The sequence below is a fragment of the Bos taurus genome, chromosome 17, assembly GCF_002263795.3.
Source record: "Bos taurus isolate L1 Dominette 01449 registration number 42190680 breed Hereford chromosome 17, ARS-UCD2.0, whole genome shotgun sequence".
Classification (NCBI taxonomy): Eukaryota; Metazoa; Chordata; class Mammalia; order Artiodactyla; family Bovidae; genus Bos; species Bos taurus.
Genome location: NC_037344.1, coordinates 35,744,087 through 35,770,141, shown reverse-complemented (window position 1 = coordinate 35,770,141; position 26,055 = coordinate 35,744,087). Strand labels below are relative to the sequence as shown.

The 26,055-nt window shown below is 40.5% G+C and overlaps 1 protein-coding gene across 3 annotated transcripts in view; it reads right to left on the bottom strand.

The window, feature by feature from the left end:
* The window catches only part of TRPC3 (transient receptor potential cation channel subfamily C member 3), a 71,972-nt gene that overhangs the window by 30,484 nt on the left and 15,433 nt on the right, over nt 1-26,055 (bottom strand). The window contains exons 2-4 of one of the 3 annotated variants that reach the window (XM_024977033.2): nt 19,737-20,508; nt 12,863-13,051; nt 2,260-2,337 (exon numbers count right to left, since the gene is read on the bottom strand). In XM_024977033.2, coding sequence (XP_024832801.1) covers nt 2,260-2,337; nt 12,863-13,051; nt 19,737-20,508 — 1,039 coding nt within the window. Of the gene's footprint in view, nt 1-2,172; nt 2,338-12,862; nt 13,052-19,736; nt 20,509-26,055 lie in introns of all 3 variants that reach the window. The other 2 variants (NM_001104960.2, XM_010813789.4) reach the window with 2 other exon arrangements.

Sequence of the window (26,055 nt, the reverse complement as noted above, 5' to 3'; positions counted from 1 at the left end):
AATTTTTGTTCTCACTTCTAACTATTCCTAAATCAATTTATATAAAAAGGCAAAAAACATTATAACCAACATAAATATTTTATCTGTTACTATCCAAAAAAACAGAGAGATATCCAGTAATTAAAACCTCTAAGTAGGTTAACTTAATTAAAAGTCATCCCTGGTTTTGGAAAATCATATGACCAGTGAAAAAGCATTTTTAAAGCTCAGTTTATAATGATTTTAAGGTAACTGTTTTAAAATCCCCTGTGATATAATGTCCTTAAGAGCTCTGTGTTCTAGTGGAAGTGAAAAATACTTCCCCTGTTCCAAGGGTTTCTGCAGTCTAAGAATTAGGTACATTTGGTAGATTCATCAAATAAGTTCTCTATTCTCAGACCCTACTTTCCAACTCAGTGTGTGACCTTAAAAAGCACCAAGGTTCACATTTAAAAGGCTGTAACTTCAAACAAATGTTTTTGTATATCCAGAACCTTAATTTGATGTCAACAAATAACCAAAGAATGTCAAGCATTTCTGGGGTTGGACATGAATGCACACAGACAAATGTCACATTTTCCATATTAGACATAGAAAAATAAACCGCACATTTACATATCACTGTGCTGTTCCACAGCTGCGGAGAGGGCATGTCCGGGTAGTTTATCCATAGCACAAAGTGATTTGCAGGGAGCTGCCAAGTCTCTTTTCTTCTAAAGGCTGATCTTTGAAAATGTTAAGTAACATGGAAAAAAAAAAAAAAAAGCAGTCTGCCTATCTTAAAAATGGGATACATGTGGAGAATTCTTACTATACCATCTTTTCACCACAGCATAAGTGGTGTATGGCAGGTATAAATGCGGGCTCCAGGAACAACTCAATTCCCTCCTTTCCTTTCTCTGCTGGGCAGAGTCCACACATCCTCAGCTGCGCTAAGAGAAAAAAGAATGGACTTCAAGATACCTACTTCAAACCCAATACGTTTTAACTGAATGAGTGGCCCTAAGAGACACATACATATAAACCCAACCTTTCCAATTCATTTCGCCCAGAAAGGGGAAGTTATTTGAGTGGGATACAATTTTTGCTTTAAATGCACACTCTCTCCTTATCTATAAGTTTTTAGTCTTTCGTATTATCAGAATCATGATTCAAAACAAAGGAACTTAGTTGAATGATCAAAACTGATCAAAATGACAACCTTTCTGCCTTAAACTACATGGGCAGCTCAACAATGAAGTGAGATGGATGAATATTCTCACATATATGGGCCTGAAGCAGGACTCTGTAGGGGAAGACAGAGAGATGACGGATTTCCAGGGTCACTCTTGAGTGGCCTTGATTCATTTGGCCTGAAACTGCCTCCATTTAAACAAAACCAGATTTGGGAATATAAAAACAGGATTAAAGGATCTCAGAACTGCTGCCTCTCCCTGGCAGTGCCCTTCATTAACCGAACACGGATTCTGTTAGCGTGACTCCTATTCCTGTCCACATCTTATTTAAGGGATCTCTTAGGCACAATTAAATGGACTGTATACTGGCCAAGTTGAGAGGGGGATAAAGGTCGTGAACAAAAATGATTCAAACAAAACTAAGAAGACAAAGAATCTACAAAATTCCAAAAGCCCCCAGACCCCAATTCTATGTTTTTTTGAATCTCCTAGAGGAATAAAGGGCTTGGGGAACCTGGTATGCACTCTCTTGAAGACTTTGGATGATACCACTGTTCACAACCATGTTTCACACACTCAGTCTCAGTTCTTTTTCACAGGTTCAACCAAGCTGCTTTTTCAGTTTTCAAGTTAACTGTCTCTTGGAACCACCGCAGTAGGGCAGTTCCTCTTCTGTAGGCCAGCCCGGTGGACTATTTATTAAGCCGGCAAATAGGACAGGATTGCTCCTTCACGGAAGCAGCTTTTCCTCCTCCCTATCATTGTGGCCGGAGATTTTTATCTTAAAAGCCTAAGTATTATATGCCTGTGAATAGGACCTACCCCACCAGGACCAAATCCTTTTTCATCCCTTATTAGAACTAATCCAGTCATTAAAAAGCAGAATTGATGCTCTTGAGTCAATTAACATTCAGCTGTAAAACTGATAAGAGCCTTAAGCAGGAAGCTTTTTCCTTTTTCATCCTCAAAGGACATGGTACACCAACCACAGAGGAAACAGGGGTGGAAAAGCCGGTACCCTGCTGCAAGGTGCGATCCAATAGCCGATGGCAAGAAACGGAAGGCCCAAGGCCACGACCAGCACCACCAGACACTTGATAGCTACCGTCTGTTCCCGCAGGCCTGAGAGGTTCTCGTACCAGATTGTCAAGAGCTGCTGCTGGCAGTTGGGGTGAGCCACGAACTGTTGGTCGGGACAGGGAGAGAAGCAGAGAGAGAGGTAGGTTACCACGTCATTGTCAACAGTCCAGCTACTCTAAAGCAGGTGTATCCTAGAGATAGTAATGCATGTCTTTCCAGAATATACGCATTGGAAGGTTCTGGCAGTATTCTTTACCTTCCCTCTATTTTTCAAACTTGCTTCAGGACTATTACATGAACTAAAATGGAAACACAAATGATGTTGTTCTTCATCAGAATTCTTTCTGACCGAAACTCTCCATATTCACAGATTTCTCTCTGGAATATGGGTGACATATGCTTTTCTTTGTGGAAACATGTCCCATCTTGCTGTCTGCCAGCTTACTTGTATTCAGTTCAAAAATGGAAAAGAAAATCGTTATTTGGTTTATTGGACCCTATGGCTAAACAGTGGAAACAGTGTCAGACTTTATTTTGGGGGGCTCCAAAATTACTGCAGATGGTGACTGCAGCCATGAAATTAAAAGACGCTTACTCCTTGGAAGGAAAGTTATGACCAACCTAGATAGCATATTCAAAAGCAGAGACATTACTTTGCCAACAAAGGTCTATCTAGTCAAGGCTATGGTTTTTCCAGCGGTCATGTATGGGTGTGAGAGTTGGACTGTGAAGAAAGCTGAGCACCGAAGAATTGATGCTTTTGAACTGTGGTGTTGGAGAAGACTCTTGAGAGTCCCTTGGACTGCAAGGACATCCAACCAGTCCATTCTGAAGATCAGTCCTGGGTGTTCTTTAGAAGGACTGATGCTAAAACTGAAACTCCAGTACTTTGGCCACCTCATGCAAAGAGTTGACTCATTGGAACAGACTCTGATGCTGGGAGGGATTGGGGGCAGGAGGAAAAGGGGATGACAGAGGATGAGATGGCTGGATGGCATCACCAACTCGATGGACGTGAGTCTGAGTGAACTCCGGCAGATGGTGATGGACAGGGAGGCCTGGCATGCTGCAATTCATGGGGTCGCAAAGAGTCGGACACGACTGAGTGACTGAACTGAACTGAACTGAACTGATGGCTAAACGAGAAATGTGTTTTTGTTTTGTGCATGCACACGTGCATGCTCAGTCCTGTCTGACTCTTGGCGACCCCATGGATCGTGGCCTGCCAGGCTCCTCTGTCCATGAGATTATTCAGGCAAGAATACTAAAGTGGGTTGCCATTTCCTCCTCCAGGGGGTCTTCCCACCCACAGATGGAACTTTTGTCTCCTGCATCTCCTGCGTTGGCAGGCAGGTCCTTTACCACTGTGACACCTGGGAAGCTGGATTTGTTGTTTCATGAGCAACTCCTAAACTGCTACATCTATGAAAAATGTATACACGAGGTGTCCTATGTGTATGTATGTTCTACCATAGCAAATATGCAAAAGATCTGCAAAAACTCATTGAATTTCCAAATATTACGCTTAATCCACATTTGCTATGCTTCCAGGAACTGGCATCAAATACCACTTCTTCCTATTTTAGTAATCTGTACTCTTTCTGTGGCTTCCTCTATCAGAGGTCAAAAAAACCCATACAAACATTTATCTCCATCAGTTCTTTTATAACTACAGCTTTAATCAGGAAAGAAAAAGAAGCAAATTAAAGCCCTGCTATTTTATTATTTTGTTTTATTATTTTATTTTTGCCATCTGATTTCGCTAAGTCATCTGTCTGCATCTATTTAGAAGGAGTGGGATTTCATCAAGGCCTTGTCTTTATTCAGGGAGCAGAATGTTTCTGTAAAAAGGATCCTGTGTCAAAAGGTGCCCATTTGTTGGATATGCCTTTCTTTGAAAGGCCAGGTGTACTTTGCCCAAGCTTGGGAATTATTCAGGGTCACTCACAATTCAACTAGGAGTGTTGATAATTTTTAAAAAAGAGTGCTTAGCAACACAAAAACCAATGAATCACTATCTTATATATAAATGCAATAAACAACAGAGAACCTGTTAGGAAGTGAAATGTGAAATGTGAAATGTTTTTGCAAATTCTGAGATGCAAAAGAAGCAGCTGTGGTTCCTCTTAGGTGTAGCATTCAACTCTAATCAAGTTCCAGGAAATTATCTGAATGCTTTTTAGTAACTCTAGGCAATTCTTCTAGTTACTTGGATATTTATCAATAGCATACCTACAAGGAAATAAACAGGTCTTCACTCAGTGGTGTATAGTTTCCAATCAGCTGTTCTAATTTTAAAACAAAAAGAGAAAAAAAAAATAAATAAAACCTCTTTCTCCCAGTGTGCACCCGCCCTCTGGGAGATCCACTGACTTTGCTATGACAGCTGCCAACGCTGTGCAGAGGTGGTGAGGATGAATTTACAAATATCAGGTTTGACATTCGTAACTGAATTTTTTCCCCAATAACAGAAACTAGTAGGACTGGGGAGATTGAAACTACTAAGAATAAGGTGCAATTTTTCTTTATTGCTTGTTGACTTCAATGCAAAGGGGTGCATTTTATCTTGTAAGTTTCTTTCAATTCAGTTATAGAAATCCCAGATCCAGAGGCTCACAGGTTATTGCCAGCTTCTAAGGTTCATCTAGTCAAGGCTATGGTTTTTCCTGTGGTCATGTATGGATGTGAGAGTTGGACTGTGAAGAAGGCTGAGCGCCGAAGAATTGATGCTTTTGAACTGTGGTGTTGGAGAAGACTCTTGAGAGTCCCTTGGACTGCAAGGAGATCCAACCAGTCCATTCTGAAGGAGATCAGCCCTGGGATTTCTTTGGAGGGAATGATGCTAAAGCTGAATCTCCAGTACTTTGGCCACCTCATGCAAAGAGTTGACTCATTGGAAAAGACTCTGATGCTGGGAGGGATTGGGGGCAGGAGGAGAAGGGGACAACAGAGGATGAGATGGGTGGATGGCATCACTGACTCGATGGACGTGAGTCTCAGTGAACTCCAGGAGTTGGTGATGGACAGGGAGGCCTGGCATGCTGCGATTCATGGGGCGCAAAGATTCGGACACGACTGAGCGACTGATCTGATCTGATCTGAAGCATATATTAGATCTTCTTCCCAAATTCAAGATTCAAGAACTCTTTCAAAGTTCTAATTTTTGAAAACAGTATTTCAAGACCAATGCAGCCATTATTTAAACTCATGATGAAATATAATCAAAGTTGAAGGCTTCCTGGGGGTCTGTGTAACAATTTCCTAAGATTCTTGCTGAGAATTTCTCCAAATTTCCACTTCTGCCCTGTACTCTACTGGACCCTTATGCTCCTGCTTCACCCCTCCTTCTGTGTTAAAAATCCTCATCTCCTCCAGTTCTTAAATGCCTGTCTCATTCATTAATTCATTTTATTCTTTACAATATCATAAACCCTTCATAGGTGCCAGGCAGGTGTTCAGTATTTGGTTCAAGAAGATGAAAAGGGAGCATCAGTGTTTCAGTAAGTCATAAATGGTCCCTGCTTTAGGGTACACAGTAAGCTCTACATAAATGTGAAAAAGTTATTAGAACAGAGAGTTGGAGTCCATGTACTTGCCAAGATAAACAATCAGCATTTAAAACAGTCTTAATTTTGAATGTTGGTCCAAATGTCTTGGGGTCTGGATGATCCCAAGTGGGATAGATGTAAACAAAAGGCAGTCCGTGACTCCAGCCAGGCAGCTTAGGAATGGGATAGTGCATTCAGAGAAATCTACAGGTGGAGAATACAATGTCATCAAACCAGATTAACACTTGTGAAGTCAACACGCACTTTTTTTCTTTTTTTAATAGTTTCAGGTTTCTGTAAAACAGAAAATCCACATGAAGTTAAAAGACACTTGGACATGTGTTCGTATGAAATTGATGGACACACTTCCCTTTTGTGAGTGTCCAGCTTTTCTTTCTTAGGTCTCAAACTCCTGAGTACAGAAATATTAATGTTGTAGAATGGCTCCTTCTTCTTGCTCTCCATCCTTGAGCTAATCTTTACATTTAAATTTATAAATGCTTTATGGCATTAATTATACTGTACAAGGTTTACAAAGCTCTAAAGACTTGGTGGAAATCAATCCTTTACACATGGCCTTATGTAAAGATCAATCTTTGACCTGGTGTAACTTGTACAATACAATGCAAACCCTTAATATATGTTAAATACTAGCAAAAATCATGCTGTTTGTACTGCATTTATTATACTTTAAAATTCAGCTTAAAATTAAGCTTTAAAATTCAGCTTAATTCAGGTGTATCTCATAGTACTAACTCTACCTTTTTATTTCTTTTTGAAAACTTTTATTGGAGTATAGTTGACTTACAATGCTGCATACATTTCAGATATATAGCAAAGTTAAACAGTTATACATATACCCATTTTTTCTTTTAGAGTCTTTTAAAAAATAATTTTATTTAGTTATTTATTTATTTTTTGGCTGTGCTGGGTCTTTGTTGCCATGTGGGCTTTTCACTAGTTGTGGTGAGTAGGGTTGCTCTTTAGTTGCAAAGCATGGGTTTCTCATTGCATGTGGCTTCTCTTGATGTGGAGCACAGGCTCCAGGACTTCAGGCCCATTAGCTGTGGCTCCTGGGCTCCAGAACACAGGCCCATTAGTTGTGGCACACAGACTTAGTTGTTCTGCATCATGTGGGATCTTCTAGATCAGGAATCAAACCCATGTATCCTGCATTGGCAGGCAGATTCTTTACCCCTGAGCCACCAGGGAAGCCCTTTCTTAGGTTCATTTCCCATATAGGCCATTACAGAGTACTGAGTAGAGATCCCTGTGCAGCAGTTTCTTATTAGTTATTAATATCTACTTAATATATAGTAGTGTGTATATGTCAGTCCCAATCTCCCAATTTATCCCTTCCCCCTCTTATCCCTGGTAACCATAATCTTGTTTTCTACACCGGTGATTGAGATCATAATACAGCACCATATGGCATCTGTTGTTTGCTTTTAATCCACAGAAAGAAAACACAGTTTCCTCCAATGATTTAAAATCCTAATACAAGCACACAAGGAACAGTTTTTAAAAGAAAATAAAACCAATATAATAGTAGTAAGTGAAGGCAAAGAAGCTAATCCCCTTAGGAGATGAGTTTTGCTGTTTTCAATGACTTCAAAATAGGGCAGAAACCTTTATCTCTTAAAACTGTTTTACTTCCTAAAAAAATCTCTTTGTGCTGCCACACCAGACATAGCAAGCTGAATAAAATTTGTATGCAGTTTCCTAACTTCAGTGGACCAATAAATTGAAACCATTACAGAAATAATACCCTTATTTGAGGTTTTCTGATTTAAAGGGAAAATGCTTGACATACAAGAAAAATCTCAGTCTTTCAGTGGAATAAAACTACTGGAGCATAGAGAACAAACTTTATTCCCTGCCAAATAACTGAGAGATTATAAACTGAGCCACCAATAGGGGCAACTGATAAGTTTCAACTTAAATAAAATCCACATTACACTGTCTTCTTTATCAAATTAGCTTTTCCAAGAACTATATTCACGGGAATACTGTTGTACAGAAACATGGTAGGAACACTCTGTTTTTGTTTTTATTGCTGGAGCCACAGTTTATAATATTTAAAAGCAAATATTCTTGTGAACAGAAACTAGGTCATTCAGCTTTTTAAAGTTCTCTGAATTGTGAAGAACTCTGCTGTATAGTAGAGATTGGCACAACATTGTAAACCAACCATGCTTCAAAAATATAAAAATTTTAAAAATACTGAAAACTTATACTGCACATGTTTTCTGTATTTCAAACCTACTAAATACAAAATGCTGCTATCAGGAGACCCGCTGTTACCCCTCCGTGCCTGGGCACACACCCGGCAGAGGTCTGACATGCAGAACCCATTCCCGCTCTGGCCAGCACATTCAGCCCAAAGTCTCTGCAGTGGATTTACCACTCTTTCATTGCATTGCTCAATTTCTGGACCTTCTTTGCACATTTTCTGCAAATACAGTGCATAATTTTAGGTGTCTATATTGCTGCATATCTCTTTTCTACATGATCTTTCCATAGTTAAACCTAATCTCACTGTTGGAGGAAAGAGGAAGAACTCAGGAAAGTTCTCCTCTTTCTCAAGAGGTTGATTTTCCAGATTCAACGGTCCATCAAGTTCTGGTATCCTTTATCTTTGTCACAGTCTTCCTTACAATAGACAAGGCTCACTTGAGGTAGGTGTTATTTCTATGGGTGGGTATGGATTGATATTAATCCACCAGTCAGAACACAGAGGTACAGTCATAATTAGAGCTTGGGACTTTTGGGGGGCAAATAGTCCATTACTCTAATTGGAAAACAACGAATGTTTTTGCCTAAAAGTTACTTTTCTTGTACTTATTTTCAAAACAACAAATTTCACCCTCCACTCTGTTCCATTCTCTTTTGTAGAATAATGTGTGTAACTACAAACAGTAACAACATTTACTATCTTTCAGTTGTCTGAGTTACCTTAGAGACCCCTCAGAAGTAACTCAGAGATGAATAATCTTCAACATCCACTCCCTCATAGAGAATGTCTTATTGTTTGTCCCCCACCAGTACTATATGATTGTTCATTTCACTAAAAGCACTGAGAATTGTAATTTTTTATAATTTTTAATTTTTTAATAATTTGAGTGAGGGCAGATGGTATTTATATGATAATATGCATAAGCTGAAACTCCAGTACTTTGGCCATCTCATGCGAAGAGTTGACTCATTGGAAAAGACTCTGATGCTGGGAGGGATTGGAGGCAGGAGAAGGGGACGACAGAGGATGAGATGGCTGGATGGCATCACTGACTCAATGGAAGTGAGTTTGAGTGAACTCCGGGAGTTGATGATGGACAGGGAGGCCTGGCGTGCTGCAATTCATGGGATCGCAGAGTCAGACACGACTGAGCAACTGAACTGAACTGAACTGATGCATCTCATATTACTAGAGGGTTTGAAAAAAAAAAAAAGAAATTTTTAAATACATTTGTTAGCCATTTGAGTTTTCTTTTCTGTGAATTACCTACCTATAGAAGCTTTTTGCTTATTTTTCTATAGACCTCTGGAAATTTTCCCTATGAATTTGTTTGTGCACTTTGGTTATTAAGACTATCATTCCCAGGATTTCCCTGGTGGTCCACTGGTTAAGAATCTGCCTGCCAATGCAGAGGACATGAGTTCAGTCCCAGGTCTGGGAAGATCCCCCATGCCTCAGAGTCCACATGCCACAACTACTGAACCACGCATTCCAGAGCTGATGCTCTGCAAAAATGGAGCCCCGAGCACCGCAACTAGAGAGCAGCCCCTGCTTGTGGCAACTAGAGAAAGCCTACATGCGGCAATGAAGACCCAGTGTGGCCAAAAATAAATAAACAATTTTTTTTAAAGGGAAAGGAATGACCTGTTTAAAAACAAACAAACAAAAAAGAATATCAATCCTCTAAGTTATAGTATAGAAAAAAATTTTCCTAGTTTGCCCTTTACCTTTTTTATGATCTTTTTGATGTATAGAGGTTTTAACTTACATATGGTCAAATAACTTATATTTTTGTTTTCTATTTTTTCTACTGCTTTTATACTGAAAAAATCTTTTCTCACATAAACGTTAGACTCATGTTCAGACTTCAATTCAGATCTTTTGTGTTTTCATTTTCTTGATTAACTGTCATTGAGCCTCTAAGGCCTGGGGTGAACTCATAGTGATTCCTAGGGAAGACCTAAGCCCTGGGAACTCTGAGCTTAGAAAGAACTCAATAGACCCAGAATCACAATTGGAAGCAGATATTAGAAAGATGGTAGAAGAGACATCTTGAGTTTCTTAGGGGATCTAAATAATTTAGCATTATATAAAACTGGTTTCCTTGGTGGAATTATGGACTGATTTGAATAAATATGCTTATTAAATTCCAAGGGGAAAAATTTCACAACACAGTATTTTGAAATCCCAATGCCATGCATGTAGCTATGCTCAATTTCGGTGCCATAGTCTGTGGGGTTCATGAATATTACAACCCAAGAGGTTATTTTACTAGGGGACTAGAAAGGAGATGATGGGAAAAGGAAGTAGCAGAAGTGGGTGGAAGTATTTTTGCTCCTTGCTAGATGGAGATGGGTGAGTGTTGAGTGAAGAATGAAGGAATCTTCGGAGAGAAAGAAAGAGGATCTGGGGCTTTGTGGGGCATTCCAGAATAAAGTTCTTATATACATTTATTGGGTGAAGATTCCAAATAAAAGATTTTAACTAATACTCATTTTATAGCATAAAATAGACAAAACCAGAAGTATGTGCAAAGTCCTAAATCTCCTTTCAGTTCCAGATACATTTTGCTGTTGTTTTCTGGTGGTTAACTGACAGGAAATTTATCATTAACTGACACCTCATACATTGTAACCCTACACATCAATTCATTTAAAATTAACATGCAAGAAGACATTCACTCTGGAAGACAGTTTGGTTAACAGAAGCACAACTGTAGATGAGCTGTCTCTGCTAATATGACACTTTGAAAGCAATGACAAAGAACCAGTGACAACTGAAATCAATTCTCTCCTCTCAGGAGCTAAAGGCAAGAGATGCCTGTTGTAAGGTCTGTGAATAAATGTCTAGTTTTCTAAAAACAGTTTAATATCAATCTTGTTCAAAGCTATCTTTTTCTTCCAGTACAGCAAAATGTCAACTAGCATGCTTGTTCTGAGAGGGGCCAGTGGAGCCAATTCAATTACCTTCTTACTGACAACTTCTTGAAAAGTTATTTTACACCAAAATTTAATGAGAATCTTCACATTTCACTTCTTATTAAGTAGAGGGGAGATCTGTCATTAATTGCTGACTATAATTTTGTGAACACCACAATGTGGAAGTTCTCTACATTGTGGTAGAACTGTGTGTACACACACACACACACACACACACACAGATTCCCCCATGCTCACCTGCTGCTAGGGTGCAAACATTGCCCTAGGTTCCCCTGGTCAGAGGCATGTGTGCATACCTCTGATTTGGAAGGAGCCTTTTACAACAGGCAGGACTCAGGAAGTCCTTTCTGTTGGTAGGAAGCTGACCCTCTGCAGCAGAGGCAGAATTGTTCTGTTTGGGTCAGAGAAACCTCCTTACCAGGTCAGTTCAGGGCCTGGCTCTGGGCAAGGTTTCTGCAAGCACAGCTTAGATAATCTTGCTCTTCCACTTCTCAAAGATTCTGTGAGCCTGCTAATATTTCTCACTCAATTCTTTTCTGTTTAAATTGGCTATAATCTACCACTAAGGACCAAACCAGCACAATAAACATGAAATGTCTTTGATGACTAAGAACTGAACTTAAGCATCATCATTCTTATTTATTTATTTTGACTGTGACAGGTTTTAGTTGTGGATTTAGTTCAACAACGAGGGATTGAACTTGGGTCCCCTGAATTGGGAGCACAAAGTTTTAGCCACTGCACCATCAGGAAAGTCTCAAGAGTCATCATTCTGAGAATGAATTTTCAAATGCAGAAATGTGATTAGCTAATAATTACTGAGCTATCACCAGGTATTAACACTATGTCTGTGCTAATTACTTTACTTGTATTAGCTCACGTAATCCTTAAAATAACTGAAATAGTAGTTGTCTCCACTACCAATAAGCAGAATGAGGTTTAGATTGATCAAGAGGTTTGTCCTGTCACACAGAGAAGACAAGTCAGGACTTGAACTCTTTCAAGTTAGCTCCAGGGTCTGCCCTCTTAAACACCACACCACACTGCAGGAACAAGAGAAGAGTCCACTATACACAGATTGACCAGTTCATGAAACCAGATCTGCTCCTGACAATAGCTTACTTTTTCATGATTTAAAGTATAAAAATTCAAGTTATGTAAAATATGCATAAATGATTAGATTCTGAATAGCTGAGATTTTTATTATAAGTGGAACAATATAACTATAATTGATATGAACTATTTAAAGCCCCACACAAGTAGCAAATACATACATGTAACAGTTCTATCTGCAATATCCAGAGTAAAAAAGTAAGCATAATTTTTATTTTTTTGGCAACTGCATAGAATTCCATAGCTGTATGATCTTAGACATGTCATTTAAGTCTGGTGAACCTCAATGCCCTTATAGAATAGAAGTTTCATCATCAAACACCTATTTTATAGATGAGATGGATAATTACAAAGGCTTGACACAAGGTTAACACTAGAACATATGCAACAGTGCCTTACAAAAATGTATACAAGTAACAGATTTTATTATCGTCAACCACATTGCTATGAGCAGTTTACAAAGTTCTTTTGCGTATCTTAATCCACTGAAATCCCACCAAAACCCTGATACAGGTAAGCGGTATTATTCTCCTTTTATACGAGGAAAATGAAATGTAAAGAAGTTTTATGATTTATCCAAGATCTGACAATGGATAAAAAGTGGAAAAGATTGGAGCTGGGTACTTGACTCACAACTTCACCATGATACCATTTAATCTATTTCATAAAGGAAAAACATCTTTTTGTCAATAACATCTATTTTTATTATTTAAAAACCTCTCCTAGGATTATGGCATAGTTGATATTACATGTTGATTCCAATATGGAGCTGGATGAAAGTAGGCCACTCACCTTTTTGACTTCATACTTGATGGCAAGTTTGACCCGACTCAGGGAAGCTTTATGCCTGTGCATCTCCAGAGGATCTGCCGATTCCAGGTCTCCATTCAGAATGGCTTCTACCTCTTCTGAGTCTCTGCAAAGATCCAGCACACCCACCACGAAGTCTTTGCATTGCATGGAGAGCTTCCGATAGTCATTCTAAGAACAAGAGGGTTAGAGTTTAATGCAGAGAATGTGCTGTAGTTCAGTGGAAAGTGTTCAGGGGTTTTATAAATTAGAAAAAGTCTACCTAACTCTGGGCAGGAAGTTTTAGCCCCCTGGTAAATGCAAGGTTTGTTGAGTTAGATACCAGCTGGATTTGCTTCCACCTCCCTCCTTAGCCAGGACCTAATACACATAAGACAGTTCTGAAAATGGTGTGCAAGCAAGTGACTGGTTTTCATTAAGAAATAGTGGTTAAATGCTTAATGCTGAAAGGCCAAAGTATCAAAGAGAGTTATGTCTCTCTTGTACAGATAAACAGTAGTTTTCTTAAAGCCAAAACAAAGCCATTTCTATGATGAAAATTCCTTAAGTGGCGATCTGACATAGAAAACTGACTATACATGAAAATAACCTGTCTGGTTTACTATCCATTGCCTTATTGGAGACAGCGCTTTTCAAACTGTAGTCCTCAGGCCAGCAGCCTCAGTAGCACCTGGACATGTGTTGCTGCTGCTGCTAAGTCGCTTCAGTCGTGTCCGACTCTGTGCGACCCCACAGACGGCAGCCCACCAGGCTCCCCCGTCCCTGGGATTCTCCAGGCAAGAACACTGGAGTGGGTTGCCATTTCCTTTAGAAACATAAATTCTCAGACCCCACCCAAGACATCCTGATTAGAAACTGATGATGAGGGGCAGCAATGTGTTAACACACTCTCCCAGCGTTTCTGACATACAGTTGTGATTGAGGATGATGGTTTACAGTGAAAGCAAAGAGGAGGGTAGGTGCCAACACAGAGGGTATTTTTTTCTTGTTGTCTGAAGGGCACATTATCATGTCCTGTAGAACTAGAAGGAGAGAAATGTCTGATTATATATAATTGAATTCTCAAGGGTTGCAGAATATCAATACCTGAGAGAAAATTTTTCAGGCCACTGGAACTAACACCTTGCTAAAAATAATCTGTGAATCTTTAATTTCATTAGCATATTTATATAGTGCCATGGACTGGTAGAAGGCATTTGTCAGAATTCCTTGCTACCTTCTGAATGGAGCTCTATTTCCAGCCCATTGGTTCCAATCCAGGTGTTAATGACCATCTCTCAGGAAAATGCCTAACTTCTGCAACCCCCAGCTCCACTTCTACAACTTTCACTAAAATCAGGAAAATGAATCAGATGATAATCTAGTTTGGTACACATGAGGAAAATATAATTCCTCATTTCAACATGTCCTGACATATTGTACATGTCTAATAACTGGGTAATATTTAGGATGGCAGAATTTCTAGGTTTCCAAATATCATACTTTAAATATTTAAATCATCTTCATACAACATGAAAAATTTCCATTTTTCCCCTTAAATAATTAACTTGATTTGATGCGCAAAAATCACCGCACCAACTAAAATAAACAAGAAAAGGAAAGACTGTTTAAAGGCTACACAGACTAGAATAGTTTCCATTTCAGATATCAGAAATTCAGATAAAGAAGAGTTGCAGTTAATCCTTTTCCCCTCAAAAGGGAACAAATAAAATGAATAAAAACTTCAGTCTTTGGTTTCCATTCAAGTTTGGTACCATGCAACTGATAAAATTAATAAAATGTTCAATCTCTGGTTTCTATGCAGAGTGTCAGTTAAATATCCATCTGCCTTCCATTCCTGGAAGACTAATGAAATATTTTATTATAGCATCCAGAAGAAGTATTAAATCCACGTCTGTTTCCATATAAAGCTCCCCTTTTAGTACATTTTTTAAATGAAATTTCCTCCTGTTACTCGGCAGTTCAGACTGTTCTATAAGATTTGATACGACACAGGATGGCCAATTCCCCATTGATCAGAAGTAAAAAAAGACTTTTTTCTCTTCTGGAATAAAACATAGAAACCACTTCTGCAGTAATATCCAAATAATAACTCATTATCTTTAAAATTATAACCTGTAAATTATCTGATATTATAGAAAGCTTTGTGCTTTTTTAATATCCACTAAAAGATCAGTCAGGAAGCAAAAAACAAGTAGCAAATTGCAACAATAACACTGTTTTCGTAACAATTTAATCATTTCCTCCTGGAAGAAGTCTGCTATCCAAATACAGAAAATAATCAGAGCTGGAGGTAATGGCGATTTCTTCTATTGGGCTTACAGAATGCCATTTCGCCAATATATGCAGAGCTCCCAGGGAACTCTGGCAGCTGACTCTGTCAGTTCTACCATGAGGTCCTGTCTCTCACTACTTCACAACTTAGACCTTTCGTCTGGTCCAAATTTTCTAATGATTTTCTCTAAATTTAGTTTTGCCTGAGTATCTTTATTGTGTGACTTTTCCATTACCATGATCCTCCACAAATTTACCAGATGGGTCTGCAGCCCACTTTATAGAGCAGAAACTCAAAACCCGGAAGGCCTGCTCAAGCTAGAGGAAGAACAGTGAAGCCTGGGCCTCGTCACAACCTGTCTACAGGTTTCAGCAGGTTTTTAACGTTCATGGTTTAATCCCTTTTTATTCTTAACAGGAAAACTGAAATTCAACTCTAAGCAGGTTTGCTCCTGTCAGATCCTTTCCCTAATAATAAAAGAGGCAGGACAGTGTAGTGGTTAAAAGGATAAATCTGAAACCAGACTTCCTGGATTTGCATACTGGTTCTACCACTTCCTGACTTCCCTGGTGGCTCAGATGCTAGAGCATCTGCCTACGATGCGGGAGACCCGGGCTCAATCCCTGGGTCGGGAAGATCTCCTGGAGAAGGAAATGGCAACCCACTCTAGTATTCTTGCCTGGAGAATCCCATGGACGGAGAAGACTGGTAGGCTACAGTCCATGGGGTCGCAAAGAGTCGGACACAACTGAGCAACTTCACTTCACTTCCTTCATTTCACTTCTACCACCTCCTAGCTGTGTGACCTTACAGAAGGTGAGAACTCTCTGATGAGAATAAACCTATCTATTATTGCTGTTGGGCTTCCCTACTGGCTCAGGTAAAGACTCTGCCTGCAGTGTGGGAGACCTGGGTTCAATCCCTGGTTTGGGAAGATCCACTAGAGCAGGGCATAGCAACCCATTCCAGTACTCTTGCCTAGGAAATCCCACGAAGAGAGGAGCCTGGCGGGCTACAGTCAAAGGGGTCACAAAGAGTCAGACATGACTGGGCAACTTAACACCACACAGCAAATTATTGCTGCTATGAGGATTAAATGCTTTGAGTGTGCTTGGTACACATCAACTACAGAATTGCTTCTATGTTACCAGGTATAGCATGTTACATAGAAGAGCTAGAACTGGGACTCAAGGCACCCAAATCTAGGCTTAGCAGATGGTATGTTGGCTATTGTCTTTGTTTTCTCACTTGTAAAATGAGAGGTCTGTATAGGTGGATGATTCCTAGAGTATTTTCCTACTATCAAATGCTACCTTGCTTTTGGACTACATTTATTTTCCTCTTCCTTAAAATCCCATGGACGGAGGAGCCTGGAAGGCTGCAGTCTATGGGGTCGCTGAGAGTCGGACATGACTGAGCGACTTCACTTTCACTTTTCACTTTCATGCATTGGAGAAGGAAATGGCAACCCACTCCAGTGTTCTTGCCTGGAGAATCCCAGGGACGGAGGAACTGGGTGGGCTGCTGTCTATGGGGTCACACAGAGTTGGACATGACTGAAGTGACTTAGTAGTAGTAGTAGTACTGTCCTACTGTGATATAACTTGAAATTGTTTTTCTACTTTACAAAAGGAAAATCTGAGGCACAGGGAAAGCACAATGCCTTTTTTTAAGTGCATCATTGATTCAGAATTAGGAAATTTCAGCTTAATAAATGGCTAGCTTCCTAGCCACTGACATTTGGAAGATGAAACATGGAGCTCAGCCTCTCCAATACTCTGTTTCTCAGAATAGCTTCAGACAGCATTTGCACATTGAAAATACTTCTTTAATAACCTGTCACCAAGCTGTCCTCCATTCATCTATCTAAATCTATATCCTAGAATGTCCAAACTTGGGATAATGAGCTTCATATGTTTTTGGCACCATGCTGCCTGTACTCTTCAAGGACCTTTGAAGACTGCACGATGGCTGAGAACCTTCTCTGAAGCACCTAAGTGACGGCAGTCTGAGGGATGAGATACTGGGTCTTACAGGCCACTGATAAGATGAATACTCATATGCATTTGAAATGGAAAAAAAATCATGTCTTTTTTTCAAGGCTAGTACTTTAAGTTCAAAGTCTTTACGGAAAGAATATAATGAACACCATGGAATAGGGCAGATTAAGTGACCCTGACTTAGAAAGAAGCTTCACTTTCTGCACTTTCAAGGGAGGCAGTCTCTGGGTCAGTGCTGTGAAAGCACTATTTTTTCTGTCTAAAGTCCTGACAGATGGACATGAGTGTGGGATGAGAAGGCAAAGTGATGAAAAGCAGACAGATAAGAAAAGTAAAGGATAAAAAATAAGAAAAGAATAACAAGGACAAGTGAATATGGGAATGAAAAGGTACATTTAGTCAGGAGAGAGAGACCTGTAGTCCTTTGAGATCATAACTTACAAAGACCTGTCTGTATCTTGCTTCTTATATGGTTACACTACACAAACACCTTCCATATAATTCAGGAAAAAGGAACCATGAGATTTTGATTTGCATATCCTTAGATAGCTGGCAGCTTTATGAATGCTTTCTTAAACCCAGTTGTGCTTTCTCCTTTTTTTGCCTCTTCATTTGTAATCATTTCCCACCTTTGAAAGGTTATCAGAGGTGACTTTTTATGTTAGGGTAAAGGAGATTTCATGTATTATCAATATGGGTTTAGTTGGCATCAAGGGGAGAACTATGAATAACAAATTTTCTTAACATTACTTCACTGAGGCTACTTCTCTGGGCAGAATTACATATGTCACCATCTTCTGTTAATTATTAAAACATAATCTAGGAAAATATTTGCAGAATTTCTTATACAGACTTTAAGTACATACCAAGCAAAATGCATAAAAACAAGGTTTGAGTGACCCTTGGAATAGTAAAATAATAAAGTTAAAATTACACTTTTTATAAGTGAAAGTGTTAGTCACTAAGTCCTGTCTGACTGTTTGCAACCCCATGGGCTGTAGCCCACCAGCCTCTGCTAATCATGGGATTCTCCAGGCAAGAATACTGGAGTGGGTAGCCATTCCCTTCTCCAGGGGATCTTCCCCACCCAGGGATCAAAGTCGGGTCTTCTGCATTTCAAGCGAATTCTTTACCATCTGAGCCACCAGGGAAGCCCATACTTTTTATCACTATGATGAAATAAAGTGACATTTAGACTTTTATCTGAACACGCTTCTATTCTTTTCAAACAGAATTTGAAGTTAGGAATTTGCTCTACCTGAGTTCTGAAAAAAAAAAAAAAATTCATTTTAGGTATAAGGAAATAAATCTTTTCAAATACCACATAAGGAATCTTTTCAAAGGGAATAGATAGATATAGGTGATACTTATTTTCTTCTTTGTATTTTCCCACATTTTCCAAATTTTTACAATAAATATGCACAGCCTTCATATTAGAAAGAATTTAATGAAATAACAAATAATATTATACTAAGGCCAGATCTCCACCAGCACAAGATGAGTGTTGATGGATGTCGAGGAAATCTGGTATATGTGGAAGGGGAAAACCCCACAAAACTTTCCTACCGTTTTCTTTCAACTAGTTAACTTGAATTATATTGCTAGTTGCATTTGTGTGGCTCTCAATAAGTATGAAAAACTGCAGTAAAACCTAAAAAACAGAATAATCACTTTTTCTGTGATCTGACACCACAACATTAAAAAAAAAAAAAAAGAAGATTAAATCAGCATCCAAAAACGAATTCAAGGAAATGATGCCTAGAATCATCCTCTTTAGTGGATAACAGGAACCAGGAGCCTGCTAGAAAACAGTCTGACTTTCACCAGATCTACAAAGTCTCCTCCTGCCCTAGATTTAATAGGCAGAACCATCTGAAATGCATAGGAAAATGTAACAATTAAAAAACATTCCACTATTAATGTATAGTTTTTAATAAAAATAAATAATACTGTTGACTGGAGATGATGTCCAAAAAAAAGTTCACTCATAAAAAAATCTACTAAAGCAAACCACTTTTCTGTCTTTACATTTCTGGGTTGACCTAATGGCCACAGCTCACCATTCTGAATATTGCAGATTTCATTTGTGGATTTCAGTTGCAGCCACTTTTGTCATAAATAAAATGACTTTAGTCATTCATTTAAAATTTTATATTAGTCTTTTGACTTTTAACTAAAGGGATATACAAATGTTTGGGCCAATAAACAGTGCATGCAAAACTATTTCTATATTGGGTGCCACCATACAACTACAAAAGAGGAAGAACTGGGAAGGAAGATCATAGCTAAATCCCTCCTTCAACAAAACAGAAGTCTCGTGTACTATTTAACACCTATCCAGAACGCAGAGCAGCACAATCATTACAGCTCTCTGATTCAGTATATACCCACTTCTAAAACAAATTTATCACAGCACCGGGCTGAAAAGAGAAAAATCATCAGATCATTTCTGAACGACGCTCCCAATCCCTTGAGATTTTAGATCCACTGGACAAAACTGATTTGGGAGCAGACTGCAGAAGGCACCTCGCCGGGAAGTGGAAGAGCGCGCAGAGCAGCCGCGGTGGAGCGCACAGCTTACCTTGAACTCCTTCTCTATGTTGGCCAGCTTGGCCAGCTCGTTGCTGAGCTCCAGGGCAGTGAGCACAGGGTCCTCGCTAGACAAGGACAGATAAGCTGGACTGGCCAGCCCCTTGTAGGCATTGATCCTTGAGCGCGAGTGGCTGAAAGAGTCGTGCCTCTGCTTTTCCGTGCAGTCCCCGCACTTGCAGAAATAGTCATGCGGCCGCTCGATCCTGGCGCCCTTCATCAGCAGCATATGCACCACCTCGTACTTCTGGCAGTGCGCCGCCAGGATGATGGGGGTGATGTCCGGGGAGAAGCGTGTGCCGTCCTCGTCGTAAGCGTAAAAGTCGTCGTCCTGCAGCTCCTGCTCGCAGGGGCTTAGGGTTAGGCGCTTGCTGGCCGCGAACCCGGGGTGGTTGAGGATGGCCTCCACGATGCGCACGTAGCCCTTGCTGATGGCGAGCAGCAGGGCGTCGCCGATGCGTGCCAAGTTCTCCTTCTTGAGCAGCAGCTCGGTCACCTCCAGGTGCTCATTGCCCACCGCCAGCTGCAGCGCGTTCTGGCCCATGTAGTCCACGCAGTTGACATTCAGCGTCTTGGACTCCTCCAGCATCTTGCGCACCACCGGGATGTTGCCATACTCGGCGGCGTCGAGGAAGCGCTCCTCCTCCGCAGTGAGGCTGGTACCCCGGTCGTTGAACATGAAGGCCGGTCCCCGGACGGCTTGGCGCCGGCCCTTCTCCCGCATCACCGTCTTGCGCCTTAGGGATGGGCTTTCCTCCATTGACCTAATCAGCAGCAGCAACAACAACAAAACCCCAGCTGTTGAATATTAGGGCATATTGCTTCTTCCCACATATCGCTCCATTTCTGCAGTACAGGTCACACACACGGCAGATCTATGGCCTGAGGACAGCCAGGTCAGACGCTAAGACTCGCCTGAAGTTTTACACCTGGACCTAATAAGGGCTGCTGGAACCCAGAAAGCAGAAACCCTTCAGAACAAGAGTTCTTGTTCTACAGAGCAGCCATCACCAACCTTTTTGGCACCAGGGACCTGTTTTGTGGGAGGCAATTTTTCCACCAGGGTGGAGGGGATGGTTTCTGCACATTACATCATATCTATTGTGCACTTTTATAGCTCACCTAATGCCCTGGCTGAGCTGACCCGAGGTTGGGGTCCCCTGCCATAGAGAATGACATTCATAAGGAATAATAACATAAACGATTTCCAGGTCTCCCTTTGTGACCCTGGTAAAGACAGGACTCATCATACCTGTGGGAATAAAGTTAACTGCTGCTTTAAAAAGTCTTGAAAACAGGGGCAAACAGGTACTTGTCACCAAAGCACTACGCTTGAAGGCTAAAGATATTAAATTTTCAAGAATTAGGCCAGAACAATCCTCCTAAGTCATTGCATATTTTTAACTAAATAAGATCATTGACACACACACACAAAGTCCAGTATTTAGGCCAAGTACTATCTTTCAGGATCTTAGATTTTCTATCTTTTCTATTATGGGTATCCCAACCTACTCCCCCACCCCCCAGAAAACTTAACAAAATTCTTTTTTTTTTTAACGACACAGACAAGATTTAGCAATTATAAAATGATAATTCAGTCTAGATTTATCCCAAGGACGGAGGAGCCTGGTAGGCTGCAGTCCATGGGGTCACTAAGAGTCAGGCACAACTGAGCGACTTCACTTTGACTTTTCACTTTCATGCTTTGGAGAAGGAAATGGCAACCCACTCCAGTATTCTTCTGGAGAATCCCAGGGACAGAGGAGCCTAGTGGGCTGCCGTCTATGGGGTCACACAGAGTCAGACACAACTGAAGCGACTTAGCAGCAGCAGCAGCAGTAACCATAGTTGAATATTTTTATTAAAAATAAAATTTATGCTTAAATTAAAAAAAATCTTCATCCCTTAGTTGACAAAATTTTAAAACATATAAGTACATACCGGCAATCATTATATTATAATGTTTCAGAAGCTAAATAAATGCCATAAGTTTTTGCGGTTCAGTCCCTAAGTCAACAGTGTCTGACTCTTTGCGACCCCATGGGCACCTCCAGGAGCACACCAGGCTCCTCTGTCCATGGGATTTCCCAGGCAAGAATACTGGAGTGGGTTGACATTTCCTTCTCCATGAGATCTTCCTGACCTAGGGATCGAACCCACATCTCCTGCATTGGCAGGTGGGCTCTTTACCACTGAGCCATGAGGGTAGCCCAAATGCCGTATGTCTGACCACTATTAGTAGGTGTGATGTGTAAGAATAGTGGAGTGAGGTGTGAACTATGTGGTGTGTGTGGGAAACCAGGAGGTTCAAGGCTGGCTTGAGGAGGCCTGTGTTTGTGTGTGGTTTTTGTGCTGTGTGTATGTGCCTTTGTACAATGATAATTTTTAGGTGGACAAGAACTAGGAAATAGCATTCACTGAACTGCATAGAAGAGACATTTGTTTCAAGAACAAACTCTGTAACAAGGTGTTTTTTTTTAAAATCTTAAAAACATTGGCATTGCAAAAAGTTGACATACTCACTTATTACATTAGTGGTACTGACTTCATTAGATCAATATTTTACTATTAAACTGGCACTCTTTAAATGGCTAGAATTTCCATCTTGTATAAATGATGAATTTTGTGCTTACCATTGATAATATATTGACATTATTCATGACTACAGAATATATATGCAGAATATGTTAAGTCTGTGGAATTCCAATCTATCCCAGATGGGTTATCTTTGGGGAAATAAACTCATTATCAAAGTGTCACATCTGACTAGAATGGGGTTTTTTACCTAATGATTGCTACCCACAAAAAGAATCACTCATAAAAGCCTACCTTTTGTCCCCAAAGACAGTGATCTGAAAATACCAAAAAATGTTCTTTCAAAATTTTTTTATTTGCATTTCTTAGTAGTTTTTTTCTTAGCATCTCTTCTTCTTTTGGAACCTATACCTCCATTTTGTGCATTTAAGCCAAAATGTGGGGTTTTAATACTATATAACACAAGTCACATGAGTCATTTTGATTTTATCTTTAAAAGATTCTAACACTGAGTTAAGTGTGAAGTAAGATTTTTCAGCTGGAACAAATTATACTGCTATTTCAAAATAAAAGTACTGACAATACTACTTGTTTTCATTTGTAAATCCACATAAGAAGTGTCTTTTTTAAAACCTTTCTTTACAATATTAAGATATGCTTCATTAATCCAGACTAATAAAATGGTATGAGTCACAATCAATTCCCCCACAATGCATAAACGTGGCCCAAATCTCAGATGGTCTTAACAAAGCATCTCCTCCAGGATGAGAAGTAAAAAAGGGGTAAGGGTGAATGGGAGAGGATGTCTAACTTTAGTAATGCTAACAATAAAATCATTTTGCCAGACATGTTTTTACCTTTAAATCCCCATGTCACGGATTGACTCATCTAGCACCGCAAGGGTACATCAGATAGGGCCTTCCTTCTGGTAAGAGCTTTGGGGAACCACTGACCTAAATCAATTGCCCTACAAGCACCAGGTGCAATTTCCTTCATAGCTGATACAGATGGCTGGTAACATTAGATCGCTATGGACTGAACTGTGTGCCCCTACACATCCACATGTTGAAGCTGTAACCCCCAATGCAGGCTTCCCTGGTGGCTCAGTGTCTGAACCTTCCTGCCAATGCAGGAGATGCAGATTCGATTCCTGAGTTGAGAAGATCCCCTGGATAAGGAAATGTCAACCCACTCCAGTATTCTTGCCTGGGAAATCCCATGGACAGAGGAGCCTGCCGGGCTACCGTCCATGGGGTTGCAAAGAGTTGGACACAACTTAGTGACTGCTGCTGCTAAGTCGCTTCAGTCGTGTCCGACTCTGTGCGACCCCACAGACGGCAGCCCACCAGGCTCCCCCGTCCCTGGGATTCTCCAGGCAAGAACACTGCAGTGGGTTGCCATTTCCTTCTCCAATGCAGGACAGTGAAAAGTCAAAGTGAAGTCGCTCAGTCATGTCCAACTCTTCTCGACCCCATGGACTGCAGCCCACCAGGCTCCTCCGTCCTTGGGATTTTCCAGGCAAGAGTGCTGGAGTGGGTTGCCATTGCCTTCTCCACAACTTAGTGACTAAACAACAACAAAACCCCCAATATGGTATCTGGAGATTAGGTCTTTGGGAGGTGATCTGGATTAGATAAGGCTATGAACATAGAACCCTTATGGTGGAATCAGTGCCCTAAGGAAATAGAGAGTTTGCTTCTGGCTTCACCGACTCCTTGTGGAGACACAGTGAGATGGCAGCCATCTGCAAGAACCTGACCATACTGGTACCATGATCTCAGACTTCTGGCTTCCAGAACTGTGAGAAAATACATTTGTGTTGTTTAAGCCACCCAGTCTGTGGTACTAAGTTATGACAGCGTAAGCTGACTAAGACACTGACCATGCATCTTAAGGCAAAAAGGGTTTTTTTCATGGTTTATGAAACAAACTTTGGGTTCTTAGTAATTGTCCAAACACTCAAGCAGATAAAAAGTTCTCCCTAAGAGGTATTTTTCCACCCAATGACAATCTTTTTCTCCATTCTATTCAGTGGCAAAAATACAAGCAACACTCAGTTCTCATAACTTTTTCATCCACTCCTCTGATTTATAATGGCGAGACGTGAAGCCTACCTGCCTAAGATTACTTGGAGTACCTATTAAAATTCAGATTTCTGGATTCCATTCAAGATGAACTAAATCAGAATCTCCTAGGGGTGGGGCCCTGCAATATGGGTGGAGGTTGGAATATGTATATTAAATGAGCATCCTTTGCAATTCCTATGCACACTGAAGGCTGGAAACTTCCAGTATAAAAACAACAGAGCTATCCTGGATCAGTGACCCCAGACGAGGAGGCCCATAAACACTTGTCACACTAGTCCTGCCAAAAGCCAAGCTGGAATAACATGTTTGAGCAGTGCCAGGTAAGGGACAACAGCATTACGTTCATTTAGATTCTCTGTCCTATTATTACCACTTAAAACCTGATCTTCCTGTACCAGATCCTTCCTTCCAGTTCTCATTGCCAACTCTAGCCTCTAGGTCTTAAACGCATCATGGCTGGCTAATTACAACAGCTTTCCAGCAGAGACGGCATGAGAGAAGGCGACTAAACTTTACTGAGTACCTGGTGTATGTGCATATTTTTCATGCACCATCATCTTTACTTCTCCTAACATTGCTATGAATCAGGTATTATTCTTCCCCGTTTCATAAATAAGAAAACTCATTAAAGAGTTCAAAAGACATTGGGTTCAAAAGAAATTGGCCAAGGTAATACAGAGAGTAAAATCCAAGACTGGGATCCAACCTGGGGCCTGTCTGACTCCTGTTTTCTCTCTCCTGCTGCTTCTGATTTCCTCTTTGTACCCCAGCCACCCCCAGCAGCTGGTGCTGCTTCAACTCTGCTTTTACCATCACTCTTCTCTTAAAAACAAAACATAAAAACCAACGAGGTCCTCCACCTGGTTTTCCAGGACGTTGACAGCCTGCCCCGTGCTCCCTATCCAACCTTCTTTTCCTTGCTCCTCAGATTCATTCTTCACTGTTCTATAAACATGTTATACTGCTTATTTCTGTACTATCAAGGGCAGTAAGCATATTATTCTGCTTATTTTGGTTCTATCAATGGTATTTTTATACCATCAAGGATATTTTTTGAAAAATTAGCAAGGTGCTTTTCTCTTTTGCCAGACCTTTTTACAAGATCTTGGCTCTGTTAACTCGGGACATCTTGCTTCAGCCTTGGAGGTAAAATGTGGAGTATAGAGTTGGGTGGGTTTAGGGGAAAATAAGATAAACTTAGAGGAGGAGTGCACACAGAGAGAGTAAGATTATGTTTAAGGTTTTTTTTTTGCAAGAAAAATGGGATTTTGCGAGCAGAATCTGGGAAAAGGGAAATTGTCTTGAGGAAGGATTTGCTTAGTTCCTTTATGTCTCTAATTAATTCTGACAGAACCTAATCCCTGACTGCTCTCATCATGTAGACAGGATAGTTCTCCCACTTTTAACAGTAAAGCCACGATGCTTACTGTCTTAGGAGAAGAAAGAAATAACAGAAAGGAAGTCAGAGTCAAGATGCGGATCCAATAAAGTGAGGAACCACTGAGGGTAGAGGCGATTCTTGACAGGCTTGTTTGAGCTGGAGATCAGTACAGTCCTGCCTGGTTACGTAGGGCATGGTTTGGGCTTTCTCAAGCCACCCTCAGCTCCCATGTAGTGTGGACCCTGCACTGAGAGCCAGGGAGCCTGCACCAAGACTAGAGATGACTGCTGGTGCTGTAAGACGATGTT